This window comes from Alligator mississippiensis, chromosome 4, assembly GCF_030867095.1.
Source record: "Alligator mississippiensis isolate rAllMis1 chromosome 4, rAllMis1, whole genome shotgun sequence".
In the NCBI taxonomy this organism is placed as follows: Eukaryota; Metazoa; Chordata; order Crocodylia; family Alligatoridae; genus Alligator; species Alligator mississippiensis.
In genome coordinates, this window is record NC_081827.1 from 170,357,750 (window position 1) to 170,376,915 (window position 19,166).

General features: G+C 41.3%; 1 protein-coding gene across 3 annotated transcripts in view; it reads left to right on the forward strand.

Annotated features, from left to right (window-relative positions):
* Positions 1–19,166, forward strand: part of NSF (N-ethylmaleimide sensitive factor, vesicle fusing ATPase) — a 119,526-nt gene that overhangs the window by 26,543 nt on the left and 73,817 nt on the right. For all 3 annotated transcript variants that reach the window (XM_014594182.3, XM_019492242.2, XM_019492241.2), the window contains exons 3-7: positions 8,824–8,923; positions 9,633–9,672; positions 15,619–15,785; positions 17,066–17,173; positions 18,560–18,635. In XM_014594182.3, coding sequence (XP_014449668.1) covers positions 8,824–8,923; positions 9,633–9,672; positions 15,619–15,785; positions 17,066–17,173; positions 18,560–18,635 — 491 coding nt within the window. The remainder of the gene's footprint in view (positions 1–8,823; positions 8,924–9,632; positions 9,673–15,618; positions 15,786–17,065; positions 17,174–18,559; positions 18,636–19,166) is intronic.

The following is a 19,166-nucleotide window of genomic DNA, read 5'->3' on the forward strand; positions in this document are numbered from 1 at the left end:
ACACGCACCTTTTCCCAAAAAATCAACCCCTCTAAAATTGGGGAAGCTGATTTTTTTTTTTTTTTTGCCCAGAATAGAAGGACCCTGCTTTCATTCCTGCTCTAACAAACAGCAGTGGCAACATTTCTGTTCAGGTAGCTGAGGGAGTCATTTGAATTAATGGCTCACTGTTCTTCAATTCACAGGTGTTAACAATTCTCTCTCCTCTTTACTGGTCTTGATGTTTCACTAATCATGTTCTTCTGGCAGTTTTGCTGTCTACTAGTTACTTGGGTCTCTCTCCTGCTTCACAGCCCTGCATACTGTTTTAGCGGTCTTAAAATTTGTAGAACCATCCAAGGAAGTCAATCATAGCTAGGGTTACAGCTTTTTGAGCAGGAAGGGAAGAGTGAGCAAGCTGAAGATTAGGCTCTGTTCCTGCTCTGTGTAGCTATAACTAGAAAAAATATTTTTTCTTCATTCTGTCTTCCCAAAAACAAGTTGTGTGACTTACTTACAGACATGTAGTATGTAAGAAAATACAGTACTTTTAAACAGGAACCCACCATGCCTTGGAGAAGGTGGCTAAGGGATCTGCAACATCTTAATGGTTTTAAAAGTTCATTTCAGTTTAGTTTTTCTCAGACACAGAAAGCTGCTCATATAATTTATCTGGGATTGCATGCTCCCCATGCCCTCCCGGGGTGTGCACAGCAGTAGGAACCGCTGCACCCCCCTCTCCCCACCCACTCCAGATGAGCCACTCACAGGTCTGTCCCTGCTCTGCCCTTGCACCAGCCTCACTCTCTCCCTCACAGCAAGGGCCTCGATCTGCCCTTCCCACACCCCTTTCCTCCACCCTCGCCTCTTCCCCCACAACAGACTTACCAGCCAGGTGCCGCTCTCCATGCTTCCTGGCTGCATATCGGGATGGGATCAGTATCGGCTGATATGGCTCACTAAAAATTGGCTATCAGTATTGGCCCAAAAGATCTCTTGGTGCATCCCTAGCTTTTCCCACACTAGCTGATGCAAAATTCACATTTAGCATCTCCATTTGTGGGAATATACTGACTTGGGCTTTGAACTTGTATGCAAATTACTATTCATCATCTTTTCATCAGGCCAGAGTACTGGTGTTGAGCTGCCTGCATATAAATACAAGGGGCCATGCTACCTCCATGCAAAGGTAGAATGGTTATTGGACAAGTGGTGAAGAATCTGAACACTAAAACACTATCTTATGGAAGACCGATTCATTATTGCCACCAAAGGTTCTGCTGCAAAGGTTCACAACGAATCTTCTGTTTTCCAGAAGGGTCTGTATAACTTTTGTGAAGTACAAGGACTTAATCATCGCTAACAAGGAGGTGTAAGGAATAAATTATATCATAGGCAGCTGATAGAACACCAAATACAGCAGGGATTTTTTTCCAAGACCCTCCCACAGCCATCTTCAATATCTTATGTCAAACTTAATATCTGTCTTTTACTAGACGGTCCAATTTGGAAGTCAGTCTGTTCAGTGAGCAAAAGTAGTTTTAATAATTTGTAAAGTTAGTTAGCAATGTACATCTAAGCTATCTGAATGGTTTAGTACAGAAGTAAAATAGGCCATTTTTTTTTCTAACATGTTTAATAATGATTGCACTGCTTAATGTCTGACAGAGGTTTGATCATTTGATAATAGTGTGCACCCCTTTCCTGCTAAGCTACAGCTAGTGTACTCTGGTAAGTTAAGTCATCATAGCGCTCATTAGTTATTGCTGGATATGTGGAGAGTTCATGGATTATCAGTCCTGCTTTTTGCCATTTAGCTATATTGCTGCCCAGGGGTACCTGGCAGAAATCAATCTTTGAAAGCAGGTGCTCACCAGCAGCAATGTTGTTGTCTCTAAATTGGGTCATGTAAAAACTTTTTGCAGCTATGCTTCACAGAATGTCTAATTCATTTGGTAACTTAGGAACACATTCTGTGTGGTATCCACAAACTATGAAGTGTATTCTTCTTGGAGGCAGGAGTATAGTGCCAATACAGCCACTGTCGTTTTCAGGCATTCATTTGTTAAGTTGAACAGCTATCACAGAAAGTTGGGGTTGGAAGGGACCTCATGAGGTCATCTAGTCCAACCTCCTGCTCAAAGCAAGACCATCCCCACTAGGTCATCCCAGCCAAAACTTTGTATAGGCAGGTTTTGAAAACAGCCAAAGATGGAGCTTCCACCACCTCTATGAGTAATGTGTTCCAGTGTTTTACTACCCTCCTAGTGAGAAAATTCTTCCTCATATCTAACTTAAACTTCCCTTGCTGCAACTTGAGACTGTTGCTCCTTGTTCTGTTATCTCTCACCACTGATAACAGTCTAGCTCCATCCTCTTTCGAATCCCATGTAGTTGAAGGCTGCTGTTAAATCCCCTGTCAGTTCTCTCTTCTCTAGACTAAATAAGCCTGGTTCCCTTAGCCTGTCCTCATAAGTCATGTGCCCCAGCCCCCTCACCATTTTTGTTACCCTTTGCTGGACTCTTTCCAATTTGTCCATATTCTTTCTGTATTGGGGGCCCCAAAACTGAACACATACTCCAGATGTGTCCTTACCAGTGCCAAATAGAGGGGGACAATGACTTCCCTCAATCGGCTGGCAATGCTTTTACTAACTCAACCTAGTATGCTGTTAGCCTTCTTTACAGCAAGGGCACACTGTTGGCTCATATTCAGATTATTGTCCATTGTAACCCCCAGATGCTTTTCTGCAGACCTGCTGTTTAGCCAGCCGGTCCCCAGCCTGTATTGGTACATGGGATTGTTCCATCCTAAGTGCAGGACTTTGCACTTGTCCTTGTTGAACCTCATGAGATTCCTTTTGCCCCAATCCTCCAATGTGTCTACATTACTCTGAATCCTAGCCCTACCCTCCAGCATATCTACTACTCCCCCCAGCTTGATGTCATCTGCAGACTTATTGAGGGTTCACTCAGTGCCATCTTCCTGGTCATTGATGAAGATGGTGAACAAAGCCAGCCCCAGAACTGACCCCTGGGGTACTCCACTTGATACCAGCTGCCAACTAGGCATCAAACCATTGATTACTACTCTAAGCCCGATGCTCCAGCCAGTTTTCTATCTACTTTACAGTCCATTTATCCAGCCCATACTCCCTTAGCTTGCCTGCAAGAATGTCATGGGAGACCATATCAAAAGCCTTGCTAAAATCAAGGTACCCCACATCCACAGATCCAGTCATCTCATAGAAGGCAGTCAGATTGGTCAGGCATGACTTGCCCCTGGTGAATCCATGCTGGCTGTTCCTAATCACCTTTTTCTTCTCCAAGTGCTTAGAAATGAATTCCTTGAGGATCTGCGCCACGATTTTTCCAGGAACTGAGATGAGGCTGACTGGTCTGTAGTTCCCTGGATCCTCCTTTTTCCCTTTCTTAAATATGGGCACTGTTTGCCCTTTTCCTGATTGCCATGAGTTCTCAAAGATGATGGCTAGTGACTGTTAGCAATTAAAAACCTAGGATTCCGAACTAGCTCAGGGATTGACACGACACCTTGTTCGATGAGTGACAGAAAGACTTTATTTACTAGAAGTATTCAAAATCAAGTCAAGTGAGCCCAAACCAAATTAAAGTCCAGTAATTAGCTATAAGGTGATGATTTCTCACCAAACAGGCGACGAAGAGACCGTCTGTTTCTCTTCAAGTTCCCTAGTAAGTCGGACACATCAGCAGCTGGTGTCAGAGAGATTTCTCACTGTTGAAGTGTGCATGTTGTTTGCTGTTTTACTGCCTCTTATACCCTTAGTTTAGCATCTTCAAAGCATTCTTTTAGTTGTATAAATCAAGAGAGAGTCCCAAGCAGTAACTGACAGGAAAAGCCTGCTCATTACTGGTTATCAGAAATTTCTAATTCTTCTTCAGTGACAAGAGGTTATCCCAGTACTGATTAACAACCAGGAAAAACATACATGTCCTTGGACTAAATCAGGAGGAGACATCTATCACATATGAAGAATGTCTCTTCCTACACATAAACACGAGTTAATCGCAAAAGAAATATTTACCATACTAATTAATCAAGGATAGACATTTCACATGGTTAGACACCAGACAACTGTGAGCCTGCCTGAAATCATCCTGAATATAGCAAGATAAGCTGGAAGAGATGCTTCATTATTCCTTCTCAGGTGGCCTAGCCATGAACTCACATCCTCTTGCATTCTGCAGTTAGCATCAGTATTCTGTATTTTAACTTTTGTGAGTAGGCCCAAACTTAGCATGAGTTTCAGAGTCATCAGTGGCTCTGCAGTCATATTGGCCAACTCCCTCGGCACCCTTGGATGCAACGCGTTTGGCCCTATGGACTTGTACACATGAAGCTTTTCTAGGTAGTCCCTAACCTGTTCTTTCACCACTGAGGGCTTCTCCCCACAAACTATGCTGCCTAGTGCAGTAGATCTCAAGATCTTTGTTGAAAACCATGCAGTTAAGCTTTATTGAAGTTGAAATGATATTGGAAGGTCACAGTGCTAGGTTTGATAGTAGCATTTATGCCAGCTGGGCGATGTCTATAAATTCAGTTGGCCCTGGGTATGACTGTAAACTGCATGCAACTGGAGGGCCTGGTGGCAACACGGTGGAGCTACTCATGGTGGGGTAGCTCATATAAAATACCACAATATTGCAACCCAGAGTAAAGCAAGTATAGGGTGCCTCAAAACTCTAGTCCCCACTACCTTTTGATTTTGCTCCTGGATTGGAGAAAGGTTAAGGGACATCATACTGACAAATGTGCCCTTGCTGAGGCATTAGACAGCAGCAGTTCTTAACTGTTGTTGTCTGGCAGAAGCTACAACCATTGAGGCACTGAGTGTCTGGACTCAGTGTGGCCTTTGGATTCTCAGTGATCTAAAGCAATGAATGGTTTCCAACCTTTTTTGTACCAGGTGTTACCAGATTTGCTCATCACTTTGGGGTGCACTCATTTATTAGGGGTGTGTTTCTGGGGTCTCTGTAATTCTGTCAATGTGCTGCTTGTGTTACTTGTGTTTTTATATGAAGCTGTATCTCTCCCTTCTGCAAGTCCTCACCCCCCAATGGAGCTATCTATCAGGACTCAGTTTCAATGGGGCTGGGTTCATCCAGCCACCAGATCAGTCATGCATACACAGATTAACATGACATGCCTGACCCAGTCAGGTTGATCAGCATGTACAGGCTGATACCCTCATATGCCAGGAATCAGTTCATCAGGGCAACAAAATGCAGTCAGACACAAGCACACAGGTGAACAGAATACCTCTGAATCAGGCTGGGTGTCCAGCTGACACCCTCATGGGCCAGCATTCAGTTCATTAGGGCACGTCTAAGCCAAACTGGGTCAGTCAGCCTATACAAGCTGATCCCCTTATATGTCTCAAACTCAGCACGTCCCAATCTTTTGCTGTAACCGTCCTAGTAGTGGTAGTCTCTTGATGAGCAGACCCCACAGTATTTTGGGGCTTTACAGGGATATTTGGCTTAGGTAAAAGAAGTGTTGCTGCAGAGCAAGCTGGGAAGGTGAAGTAGAGAAGGAAAAATGCATCCGGTTACCATCAGTTTGACTATAAAAGTTATTTATTGCTAAGTATATGGAATTTATGATGGTACTAGTAATAACAGCCATGCAAGGAAAAACAAATAAAAACAATGACAATATTACCCTGGTTCAATTAAGTATTTGGAGAAACCTAGCTCAAACTTAACTAATAAAATTCAGGTTCAGAAAGCTATGCCTAGAGAGAAAGAGAGAGAGAAAGGAAGAGAGCAAGAGCTGGGATCAAACCGTTCCAAGGTAATTGGGCGGTTTGTTGACAGGCAAAGTTCCTAGCACGATTGTTGAATGTTAAACGGGCGACCAGAAGAGACTATCTGTTTATCCCATCTTCTCGAAAACAACAGCGGATGGTGTCAGAGAGATTTCTTCCTTTTGAAGCACACTGTTTGCTGTTTTACATCTTTCTTATACCCTTAGTCCAGCCTCTTCAAAGCATTCTTTTAATTGTGTAAATCAAGAGGGTCCCAAGCCGTAAATGACAGGGAAAATCCTATTTATATAATCGGTTTCAATTTAAATGAATTATCCCCTTGTCACTGAAAAAGGTATCTGGTTTGAAACATCTCAAGAAACTGATTAACAACCAGGAAAAACAAAGTTTTAAGCAGTAACCAGACACTTAGAAGCCGTCTTGATATTATTATGAATATAGAAGAGAAACTGGAAGGGATACCACATTATTTATTCTCAGATGGCCTAGCTATGCTTGTACTGTCAAGTCAGCACCAGTGTTTTGTATTTTACCTGTTGTGAATAAACCTCAGCTTAGCATGACTTTCAGATCGTACTGTAGTCTTTTACTGGTGCCTTGATTTGGTCTGTTTTCTAAAACAGTTAAATCCCAAGGGCACATGGAACATACTTCAGGGGACTGATTACTTGGAGTGTTCATAAACTTTGTGGGGAGGCCTTCCACCAGTCATCCTGGGAAATGTAGGAAATTGTGGTCAGGGCTCCAACGGGCTGGATGTTGTGATGAGCCCTTAACCATTGTTCAAATGTCGCCCAGACCCCCTCTGACTCGGTCTCTTGCCTCGGCATTCCCTAACCTGGCAACTGAGTTTTAGTAAATCAAGTTTAAATAGGCCTCTCATACTGGGACGGGAGAATGTATGGCCCAAGATGCCTATTAAGCTTTTCTTCTGCTTAGTTCTGGTTAGGTGATGTGTGGGGGAAGAAAAAGTCCTTTGTAAGTCCAGCAAGCTGGGTGCCAGCGTTCCCTCAGGAACACAGAGCTGACAGATAACACAGGACCCATTTGTAAACATCAATGGCCAGTCCCAACTCAGTTGTGTTCATGCCCCACACTCCCGACCTGCTGCCCCCAGGCTCCAACCTCCCAGTGTGTGGGGCAGGAGGTGGGTGTGTGGGGTGCAGGGGAGGTGGGCAAGCACTCCCTTGCAGGCTGGAGCTCTGCTAGCCTGCAAGGGAAGAACCAGAGTTGCAACCTTTTTCTTATTTAGGAGAATCCACTTTTAAAGTTTGTTTGAGACCCTTTCATATATTCTGGCAACCCATGTGTTGGGAAGTGCTGGTCTAGAAGGGGGGATGGTTGGTCTTGGGCAGCCTCCACTCTTCCATACTCTTGCCTGGGCGTATGCATCAAAGGTTTTGGTATGATGGTTGCAGGACTCCCTACAAGTGGATTCATCAGGCACCTGACTAGACCTCTTACATGTACACCATGATCTAGAGGAGCAATAGTTGCCTACACTATGAAGTTTGTATTGGGTCCAGCCCAGCTCTGGGTTGCTGAAAGTCATACCCTATTCAACTTGAGTGGTTTTAGACCCTGCTTTGAGTGCTTACTTCTCATCATACATTGCACAGAGAGCTGAAGTATAGGGTCATGACTTGCCCCAGAGGAACAGGTGCCCCATAGTTTAGGTAAGGACATCTAAGTCCTTTACCTGATCTGACCCTAAATCCATTAAGCCATTCTTAGTGCAACAATTTTTAAACTGCATTTTTGGTCATGTTTGAAATGCTTTTTGGCCAAGCTATGTCCCTGGTTACATTAAATACTGCAGTTCCTGAAATGGATTATAGAATGACTTTTTTTTTTAAGGTCTTATTAAATTATGCATGATGCATAGAAAAGACACAGCATGTGAAAAGTTAAACAGTGAAAAATTTACTCTGAAAAACATGTTGTCATGAAAAAAATGATACTGGGGAAGTTTGCCCATATGTGTGTGGCTGATCACGCTCCAAACTGATGACAAAACCACAGCTCTCTATGAAATGGTCAGGAAGGATCTTCAAAAAGCAGGGGGGGGCTGTAATTGCTTTGTTGGGCTTTTTTCCAGTGAACACTTTGCTCCCTGTAACATTCTTTGAGAGCTGCAGACTAACGTGCCTATTGCTACTGCTGTGTTTCGTTTTAACTGCTTGTTTATGTCCATTTTGTTTTACCTGTTGCCTTTGAAACCCTCCAGCACAACCGTGTCTCAGGAAATTCACAGATACACATTTCTTCCAGTGACAGGGATAGCAAAATATGATGGTGCCCCCACAGCATGTTATTTTCTCAGTATTGTGGCCAATGGCCTAGTAAACACTTACACTGTTATGATGACTTTTATTGTGGAATTTTATCTCCTCAGATTTAGTATATAAGCAGTGTACAGCAAAGACTTTGGGACCAGTCATGGTCTTTTCCTTCCATTTGCAGTCTTGCATTCAGTCACAGTAAAAGTGTCAAATACTGTTCTGCAAATGTTCAGTGTATTTTGCATGAAAAACATCTGAAGTAAATTAGTTCTTTGGAGATCAGTGAAATATTAGTGCACAGATGTGTTTAAAGGCTTGAGTTGCAAAACTGACCTTATTTGGGTTTGGGCATGTCTGCATCTAGGGTTTTTGTTCAGACCTAACCCTTGTGGTAATTGGCAGGGTAAGGGTGGGGTGTTTAAACAGAAGGGATGCCTTTTGGTGTATGTGGATAAGCTTCTGTATCCATGTGACACTTCATTAAAGACATAAATGCTGTTAAATTAAATTAACTCCACTATGTAATTAAAGAATTTTTTGCAAAAATGTAGTTGGTCTAGTAAAAGATATCACCTCTCCCATGAGTTCTGATTTCTTAACTCCACTAAGACTCTTTACAAGCATGTGCCTATTTACAAAACCCTTCATTTTTTTCCATTGTAGCACTAGAATGTAATTATTCTTATATACTTGAATGCTAAAGTTATGTATGGTGCTTTATATATTGAAGTAAAATGCTGATTTCTCTCTTTTAGACATGTAATCGTGAGGACTTCTCCAAACCACAGATACGTGTTCACACTGAGAACTCATTCATCTGTTGTTCCAGGGAGCATTGCATTCAGCTTGCCTCAGGTGATTGTGTGGTTTCACTTATTAATTACTAGGAAACAGGCAAAATGGGTTTTAAATGTGAGGAGACACTTCTATAATGTCAGATCGTTCAAGTTAAGAATTTCAATAAGAAAGGAAATATCTGTGTAGATAGAGCTTAGCTAGGATTTTAGGGAAGACTCTTGAGAACATCAGTAAATCTCCCATTAGTTCTTCACTACTTCTTTTCTTTTTTTTTAGATATAATTAAAATAGAAACAAAATGAATAATAGCAGTAATTTGCTTCAGTTTAATTTTTTAAAAGTACGTTATTGACTTCTCAGCACTTTTAGTCACTGTTTCTGTTTTGACAGTGAGGTAAAAGTTAATTCTGTGGGTCTTTTAGATAGCAGCATGAAGAAGGTTGGACTTGATGAGAGTTGTCCTCAATAGCCATTGCAGCTATTTTGTTGGGTTTGACCATTGATTTTGAAGTAGATGGATGTAATATTTTTCAAACAAAGACATCAGAGAGAGGAAAATCATGATTTCAAATATTTTTGTCACTATTGCTTTTTTGTTTCCTTTTCATTGTCAGTATTTTGTTATATCTTATTGGAGCTGCTTTACTGTTCAATCTATGCTGAAGTGCCAATGTTTCCTAACAGCTCCAATGAGGAAGTGAGCTGTTCTTGTGTGCAAATGGATGACAGCTGTCTGTCTAAAGTTTTTTTTTTAATTCTTTTACAGCGAAAATGGGCTGGACTCTCCATTGGACAAGATATAGATGGTAGGTCAAACACCTCAATGTAAAATTAACACATACCGATCAAAAACAACTCTTTCATTGGTTCCAAACTAAAGTGAAACTGGGCTGGAATTGTCAGCTCTTCTGTTGTCTGACTGAAAGTAACTTTGCTTCCTGCCAGACTGAAGTGTTGATCTTATGGCTGTGGACTTCTTATATCCAGCTGTCAGGAGATTTGGATGAGTTTTCTTGCCACATGCCAGTATGGTGTGTTAGAAGATGAGTACAGCAAATCCATGTAATAATCTGCTGCTTGTTTCACTTGGGTTTCTTTAGGCCTATGATTTTTAACCAGGGTGCTGAAGCCACACAATGTTCAGTGTTAAATGTACAAACATAATTCACAAGATAAACCAAGGGATTGCAACAGGAATCCATAGTGTTAAAACCATTCTGACCTGACATGGTCTTTCCAAGTTCTTTGTAATAGAAGAATTGCTCTGTTATTTTTCTGTATTTAAAAAAAAAAAGTGTGAGATCTAAGAGCTGGCACTTTCTGAGGGCTGACTTGAATCTGAAAAGGTTGAGAATCAATGGGCATTTATACACACTTTTTTTTCCAGTGGTGTGCTGATTGATGCTAAATTCACATTTAGCATCTCCATTTGTGGGAATATACTGACTTGGGCTTTGAACTTGTATGCAAATTACTATTCATCATCTTTTCATCAGGCCAAAGTACTGGTGTTGAGTTGCCTCCATGTAAATATAAGGGACCATGCTACCTCCATGCAAAGGTAGAATGATTATTGGGCAAGTGGTGAAGAATCCGAACGCTATCTTATGGAAGACCGATACATTATTGGCACCAAAGATTCTGCTGCAAAGGTTCACAACGAATCTTCTGTTTTCCAGAAGGGTCTGTATAACTTTTGTGAAGTACAAGGACTTAATCATCGCTAACAAGGAGGTGTTAGGAATAAATTATTGAGTCTGCTTCCCACGTGAGCTGAGGTGAACTGCACTGCACCCTGTACAGTTGTATAAGTGGCGAAATGTGTGTCGGCATGTAGAAAATGGCGGTGCGCTTTTGAACTAAAGCACCTCCAAGGTGTTTTAGTTCAAAAGCTCACCATCGCCATTTTCTCAGGGCTGATGTGCATTTTGCTGCTTATACAACTGCAACACCTACGTATGTAAAAATACCCATTGTGTTAGCCAGATTAGGAAATGACAAGAGTGACTTTGGGTGTTGCCAATGTCGAACTCTGGAGAGCTGAGGTTAGGAAGCTTTTGAGGCTGAGGGCTGTTATAGTATATCATCATATTCCAGCTTGCCAGACCGTAGGGCTTTGTGAATAGTATTGGTGTTCTGGTAAATGTGTGTTTAAAATACATTTCTATTATAATGCCAGCTATGACAGCATATATGCATGTGTCTAAATAATGTTTAATCTATTCCTGAAAAAATAAGTTTCGTTATTTTAGTGTGTAGGCCAAGCAATACAAATAAACCAGCCTAGCGTAGATGTTAAGTAATAGCTGTCTTAATATTAGAAAGTGATGTTATACAGGAGAATACTGCTATTGGCTGTCAGGTTACTAACGCCTACCAGCATGTAGCTAAATCCCATGTTAGGTGAAGGGTCCTACTTTAAATCCCATTCACCCATTGTCTGCCCATGTGCTCATCTAGTCTTTACTCTAAACTCTTCAGAGACATTAGTGGCTTGGCATTTGCTGCCACTTAGCATGGAGGTCTGAACTAATCCTTGCCTTTGCTTTTGTTCTTGCTTGTGGGTGTGATCAGGCAATGTTTTTGTGGAGCAAAAATTTGAAGATTTGAAGTTAGAGGAACAGTTAATCCATGTTTTTGGTGCTTTCGCGACTATTAACAGTAGTAGAAGTCAGTTTTCAAATACAGACCAACTTAACTAACAAGACTGAGGAGTTCCTTAGTTGCTCCTCTCTGGGAATTGCATACAAGTTAATACTGATTATTGTCTTTCAATTCAGGTGTGCTACTATGCGTGTCTAGCCGCTCTGCCCCTATGGGTCTCCTATTTATGTTTAACTGAAGCTGTTGTGCTGAGATGCTGTGTTTCTATGTCTCTGTCTCTCTTCTAATACAAACCTCCTTTGTATAATGTCTCTGGCTTCCTCTTTTTCTCTCAGTCTGTTTTTCCTTCACCTCCCTCTTGCTATCTTCTTTGTCCTCTCCTGTCTTCTCTTATTTTAATACTTAGTGTTAACATTAGCTGTGGTGTCAACACTGGAAGCATTAGCAATGATTGCTATCAAGTATTGGTTGCAATAATTGCCAGCAACTCAGCATGCCGTGCATGCTGTCTAAGGGAGATCAATTGTGCAATGCCAGATTGGGATTACACATTTGAGGTGTAGTCCTGTATTGTATAATGAACTTGGAAAATTAAGAAATAATAATTAAAAAAAATCCTCTGAAGTACCTTAAAAACAGATATTTGGTAACAGATATTTCATACCCTTCATAATGTTGTCAGTTAAAAATATTCTGCTTTGTAAGCAGTCGTGCTCCTACTAATTCAGAATAGCTAGAATTTTTCAGGAAGGCATCCTATAATGTAGTGTTAATGGCATCCATCACTCTTGTAATACTGATCTAAGGTCATTACAAATTCATGAGCTCATTTTCTTGGATGAGCAATGCTTTGGCTTCTCTGACGCACTGAGGGAATAACTCCAGCTCCTACCAAAAGTAGAAGAAGGAAGGGGGAGGTGGGGAACCATTTATCCCTCCAGCCTGCCCTAAGGTCTTTCAAAAGCTTTTGAATGCATACGTGAAACAAGTGTCTCAGTTTGACCAATGGCCTGCCTAAGATGAGAGAAAATCCTTCCATCCAAGCAACCACCTAATGCTTCCTACAGTCTCAAATTCTTTAATGAGTTTGGACACTGGAACACCAGTAGCTGAGTGCTCTACTTGAGCGCTCTCTCCAAGACAGTGAGTGCCTTTGCTAGTGCCTTCACACAGTTCAAACACTTTAAATTTCAAGGCTTTGGAGGTGCTCAGTTACACAGCCTCCATCCCCACCTTCTACCACCATTTTAAGAAATTAAACAAATATGTATAATATAAATGAAGAGATAGAATAACCTCTCTAGCTTACCTGGAATTTGGGACGTGCTAAAAGATTAATTATATTAGTCTCTTGTTCCATGTTACAGCATTAGTCAAATCCCACACCCATTGCATAATTTTTTTCAGTGCTTGCTGGCGAGGAATTTTTCAAATTTGGGTACATGAATATGCAAACTGCATAATGGTGATCAAGTAAGAACCTAATATGGTAACTAATTTGATTGCCTGGATAGTTCTGTCTGTACTACACATAAGTCGGCAATGTACCACAATCTCTCTTACCTCCACTGAGTAGCACATTAGTTTGCCATGCTTGTTTCTGTATGTTGTGTTTAATTTTACAGTTTGAATAGATTAAAAGTACTCAACTTGCTACCATATTGCCAAGATGCTCAGTTTTTAAAACTGACTTCAGTTCCAAAATGAAGAATTTTATAGATATATCTGGTTCTTCACAGGCCTGCTGTGGTGAGAGGATCAAGACAAGCCTTGTGTTTGTTTGCAGGAGGGTCAAACTAACTTTTGAGCTCTCTTAACTTTTGAACACTTACCTCTCTTTTTTCAGCTTGACTCTTTTTCCTTACAAAAATATTTTGTATATGGATATACATAATCTTTAGTCCATTAGTATGTGAAGATGCCTGTAATTAGAAAGATTGTCCCTCTGCCTGTACTGTTTCTCTTCCTTACTTGTGGTGTTGCATTTCAAAGCTAATCTAAATGCAAGGAAGGAAGAGCATTTCTAAAACTAAGGTGATGTTATTGACTATCTTTTTTTCCTGATTACTTCCATGAATATGTTAAGTCATATGTTTATAAATCATGTTAAATCTTTTAACTAGAGAAATGCATGCTTCTGTCTACTGTTTTAAAACCTGACAGGTGAATTCAGTTTTTATAGGTGCCTTTTGCATTCTTACCTTAGAAGACATTTGGCAGCCCTAATGTGATCTCTGCCACTGTAAAGTATGTAGGGACAACCTGGTGATTAGAGCAGGGAGCAAGGGATATTTATACCAACTTCATAGTGAGTCTGGGCACTCCAGTGATGAACAAGCCCTGCCCGTGTGTATGCGCCAAGTTTGCAAATTAGCTCGTGTAGATGGCTTAGGAGTGAGCCTGAGCGTATGCTTCGGCACTGTGCTGAGGCTCCCTATCCTAAGGTGTGCCAAACCTGATTCTGAACCATCTTTGGCTCATTTGTGGACCTGGGTGTGTACAAGCGGGGCTTGTTTCTATGCGCAAGCTCACTGGGAAGGAGGTATGAACATACCTTTTTATTAAGGCTGTGCCTAACAGCTGTTTCAATTTAGTTTCAGATTTGATCGTTTCGGAGGACAGCGATTCGTTTTGGTGTTTTGGATCACTGTCCTGTTTCATTTTGGCCGAATCTCCTCCAAATCTGTTCTGAACAGGCTGCAAGCTTCGCACAGCCCTACCCAGCTGGGCAGGGCTTGGGGCCTCAGCGGGGAACAGGACAGAAGTGTGGGCCCTCGGAACTGGGTGCCAGGTTTCAGCAGGCTGCCGCTGCAGGCTGGGACCAGCAGCAGCACTGCAGTCTTCTCAGTGTGGGCTGCACCAAGCAGCTGCTGCTGGCCCCAACCTGCCTACGCCTCCTGGGAAGAGCTGGGGAAATGATCAGAGAGCTGGAGAATCGAATCTGGAGCTAGATGTCAATATCAGAGCAGTCCTTCCCCCCCTTTTTCCCTCCCTGCTTCTTAGTTTTTGTTTCCCTGCAAGCCTAGCTCTGAAACTCTGAAATTCTCCAAAACATTTCTGGAACATCTTGGAGTCTTCTGTTTCAATTCAGATTTGGTGTTTCAGGCACTGGAACAGCCTGAAACACCTCCAACATGAAATGGCTGCCGAAATTTCGCACAGCCCTACTTTTTATGTTGGAGCTTCAGGAATTTATACCTGCTCTGGCAAACAGACTCCAACTTTGGGAAGGTAGCTTGGTTTGTCTCTCTGTTTGTTTAGTGACACAGCTTCTTTATGTTAAGGGTGCCCAGGGGTATCTTGTGTTCCTCCAGAATGGGGATCCAGCAAAGCTCAAACTTTTCAGACTGATGAAATAAGGTCATACTAGTATGTACCCTAAATCTGCTTTCTCAGTCAAAGATTCATAATACACAGGATACACACCCACACCCTGCCTCCTAGTTAGTGCAGAACGTTCGAGGAAAAGTACATGTGACCTGCATAAGAAAAATGTAATTCCTCTATCCCCCTGTGAAGACAAAACTTGTCTTCCCCTAGAGGGCATTGGGCATCAGGCAGACCTTTCACACAGTCCTTTCTTGTGTGGGTTTAGCGTGTTCAGTTCTTAATTTTGGACTATTTTTTAATGCCATTCAAGAAGCATACAACACTTTTTTTTTTTAAGGTATATACCTATCACAGAATCATAAATTATACGTTGGCATTGAGCAGCACATTCTAATGCTGATGTAGCTGTAAGAAGAGCTTCACCATCACATACAGTAGGTATTTGGGGGAGATTCTAATGCAGATTTTAAATATGGAGTAATGCTTTTCCAGTGTCATGGCCCATTTGTTGTGGTTCTCTTCTTTCATCTGGCTTTATACCATGAGATCAATGAGGCTCTGTTGTCAGAAGCAACAGTGAACTGTTTGCAAGGAATCAGGCATTCTGTGTACTAGAAAAGTTTTTATGTAGTATGGATTTTTAAAGCCTTGAGTGAAGTGACTTGGGAATTGCACTTGCCAGCCAAGTAGGCCACCACTTTAGTATTAATATTCTATATAATTGGGCAAGTTTATCACCAGTTCTACAGCATATTAAGTACTTAACAGGATCCCAATGCAACTCTGATAATGCTGAAGCTTTTTTTTTTCTTTTCAAGTATCCCCATACACCTTTGACAAGGTCAAGCACTGCATTGGCACAATGACAATTGAGATAGACTTTCTGCAGAAGAAGAGTATTGACTCTAATCCATATGACTCGGACAAGATGGCAGCTGAGTTTATCCAACAGTTCAACAACCAGGCATTCTCAGTAGGACAACAGGTGTGATGTTTGTTGTTCATGATTTCAGCCACTCCCATTCCCTTATTGTCTTGGTGACAAACTCACTGGTATGTGCAGTATTATGAAATATTAAGGGAATGCTTAAGTAAACTTGTTGTGGAGCATTCCCATTGTTTGTTTAGAGCAGAGGGTGTTTTGTACAGAGACCGTCTATAATGATAGTGTCAGTGCTTCAGTGTCTGCATTGGAGAATATGAACACAGTGTTGCAAAACCTGTCCTTTTCATGGTTTTCTCCTAAAGGAAAGTTAAGGGTGTTTTTTTTGGCAACTTTGGGAGATCTGGGCTATATTGCTAACTCAGTCATAGATTTCTTGAGTCAAAATCAGGCCTGATATAAGTGAATGGATCCCTTTTGTTATGCTGGGCAAGCTGCTTTAATTGAATCAGGTTTCTGCTTCCTCATCAGTTATTCCCTCATTAATGTGGTTTATTTTTTCCCCAGTCAGTCTCCTGCCGTGACTTCCTTGAAGTGTTTTTGTTCAGAACACTATTTTGACACTGAGCCAGTTTCATTGTGGAATGAAACTGCAAAAGGCAACATGCTGTTTTGTGTTGTAGAGTAAGATTCTAGTTCTCTTAAACTTTTAAGGACAGGAATGGACTAATTCATTTTCTCTTTGTGAGGTTGATAAACTTTTCCTTTGTAATGGAGTGCAAGCAGTCATTGACAAAGACCTGGAAAGTGAGCCTTAGAGTTAAACTACCCTCACTTTGCACAGCTGGGAGGGGGTCTTTGGTTAGTTTGAGGGAGAATATGAAAAGAAGTAATACAAAAAGACAAGGTTCTTGGAGGGAAAGGGTAGAAGACTTCTCCTGAGAGAAAAAGCTACGTAAGGGAGTGGGGAGAGGAAGAGCAGGTAAGGAAAAAGAACACTTGAAAACTAGAATGAAGAGCTGAGCTATTTTTATGGTCTGAGATTGTTTGTTTATTGGAGGGGTCAAAACCAAAGAGAGGTCCCCAAGAGGGCAGCAGCTCTTCAGTTTGTAGTGAAGCACATGGTTTATTATGAGAGAGAGACATTTTTGCCCTGGAAGGGGTGAGACACTAAAAGAATCTGGCCAGAAGGCAAGGTCCTGGACGTAGGAGATAATCAGAAGGACCCACATGGGAATGCTCTGGGGATGCTAAGCTTACTGACAACTTCACTCAGAATCCCATTTCTCAAAACCAACTGTGGAAAACCCCATCAAAATGTGTGATTCCTTTTCAGCAAGGTAAATCTTTGTTTTCTTTCCCCTCCCCACTTCTTTCCACAGCTCGTGTTCAATTTTAACGATAAGCTTTTTAGCCTTTTAGTAAAGGATATCGAAGCCATGGATCCCAGCATCCTGAAAGGCGAGCCCAGCACAGGCAAAAAACAGAAGGTAGGGATAGTGGGATTTATGGTAGAAACTGACTCTAAGGAAATGCATTTTATTCTCCTCTTGTACTCACCAGCCTTTTGCTGTCAATTTTTTTGGAGTGCAAATGCACAGTTAAGCCACCCAAACAACTACATGGTAAGAAGAAAAATGAAACAAGGTATTTTAAACATAAGTTTAATCTGGAAAGTACAAATATCATGAGTTTATCATGATAGTATATTGCTCTAGGGCAGAGCTTGGTTACTTGTGTATGCTGCTGGTTTATTGTGCAATTCCATGTTTTAATATACTTACATTTTATTAGATCAAACCTTTAATTCTGAACTTTCTCAGTTTGTAAAGCTTGCTTTGTGGATTTTTGTATTCCTCTAAAACTTTTTATCTTAAAGTTTAGTATATCAATAACTTAAACTATCTATTTGGGAGTTGCTTGTTTTCTTAGTCAAATTCATCTTCCCTACTAATTAATAGAATCTTCTCATTTTTCTGCTGGCAGGAAGGTGAGGGTTTGCTTCTCCAGCTGTATTGGGCTCATTGCAGAAATAACACATTAATACACGTGCTTTCAGAGTTGCATGTTGAATTTGAAGTGTTGGCAACTACATTTCATAGCAGAGAACCAACTTTACTCTTTGCAGTACAGATGAGCTGTGCCGAACTAAATTCATTGAGGGGACAGACAGAAGTGCAACTCCCCGCTGTAACTCATGGCGCTTCACAGGAAGCACTATGAGTTACAGCAATCCCCCGGACCCAACAGATATTTGTTGTTGGATCCTGGGGGCTGGGGGATTGAATTGCAGTTTAGAGTGGCTGTGAGTCTGCAGCTGCTCTCCCCTAGGTCTTCCCCTCCCCACTCCCAGCACCAGTGCTGTCTTCAGAATGGGAGGGGGGTAAGGGAGAGGAGGGAGATCAGTCTGGGGGTTGCCTAGCAAGCACTGGAGAGTTGGGCGGATGGATTGGGATCAGGCCCTTTTTAAAGGACTCTGAAGCTGTGCAGTTCTGTAAAGGCAGAGATGTAGAGCGCTTTCTGTGGCTGATCACATGACAACGTTGCTTGTGTAAGCACTCTGAGTGTCAGAGCCTTTAAAAAAAAGAAACCAGCTTTATAGTTCTTTTTAATTATCAGGACTGTTTGGGTATAAGAAAGCTTATAACTACAAGTTGTCACTCAGTAGTGACAGATGGATCTAATGGCTCTAATCTGACTATTCACATTCATTTGACAGCAAATTCCTTCAAAATGGAGCTTGTTTTGCAATGCTTCCCATCTTTTTGGGGGAAGTTAGTAGGGACCATCCACAGAAGACTGACTCTGAAGTCCACAGAATCTGAAGTCAAGACTGACTTCGAAGTTTAACAATTTGTGTTTGCCCCCATACACAGATTGAAGTGGGTCTGGTTATTGGGAACAGTCAAGTCGCATTTGAAAAGGCTGAAAACTCCTCTCTCAATCTGATTGGTAAGTTCTTTTGTACTCGGCACGAAGGCAGTGTAACACCCATTGCTCCATTGTAGCACGGAAAGCTAATATTTACTGACTATTTACTCACTAGAGTAGTCATGTAGGTCTTTATACCATGCTCACCAAGGAATCTATAACACATGCAGTATAAAAAGGTGGGTCTGAAACTCTAAACAGAAAAGGCTATTCAGCTTCCCTTTTCTATTTAGTTTTCTAACCCCACTACACCTGATAGTGGCTTCTGCAGGTATTTATTGACTCTGAATTTTTTTTAATAATGTGGAGTTGAACTTATTCATAAGCAGAGTAGTACAGTTTTAAATGAAAGTATGTATCATCACTTTATTTTTCAATTAAAATTTCAAGCAAATTGAGGGTATATATAATCAGATTTGAAAAATTGTACTGTTACAAGTTTAGAATAAAAATTAAATGAACCGAATTGTAAATGCTGCTGTTTTCCAAAGGCATGGCTAATAGAATGTCTCCATTACATTTTATATTGTAGAACAAGAGGCTAAAGTTGTA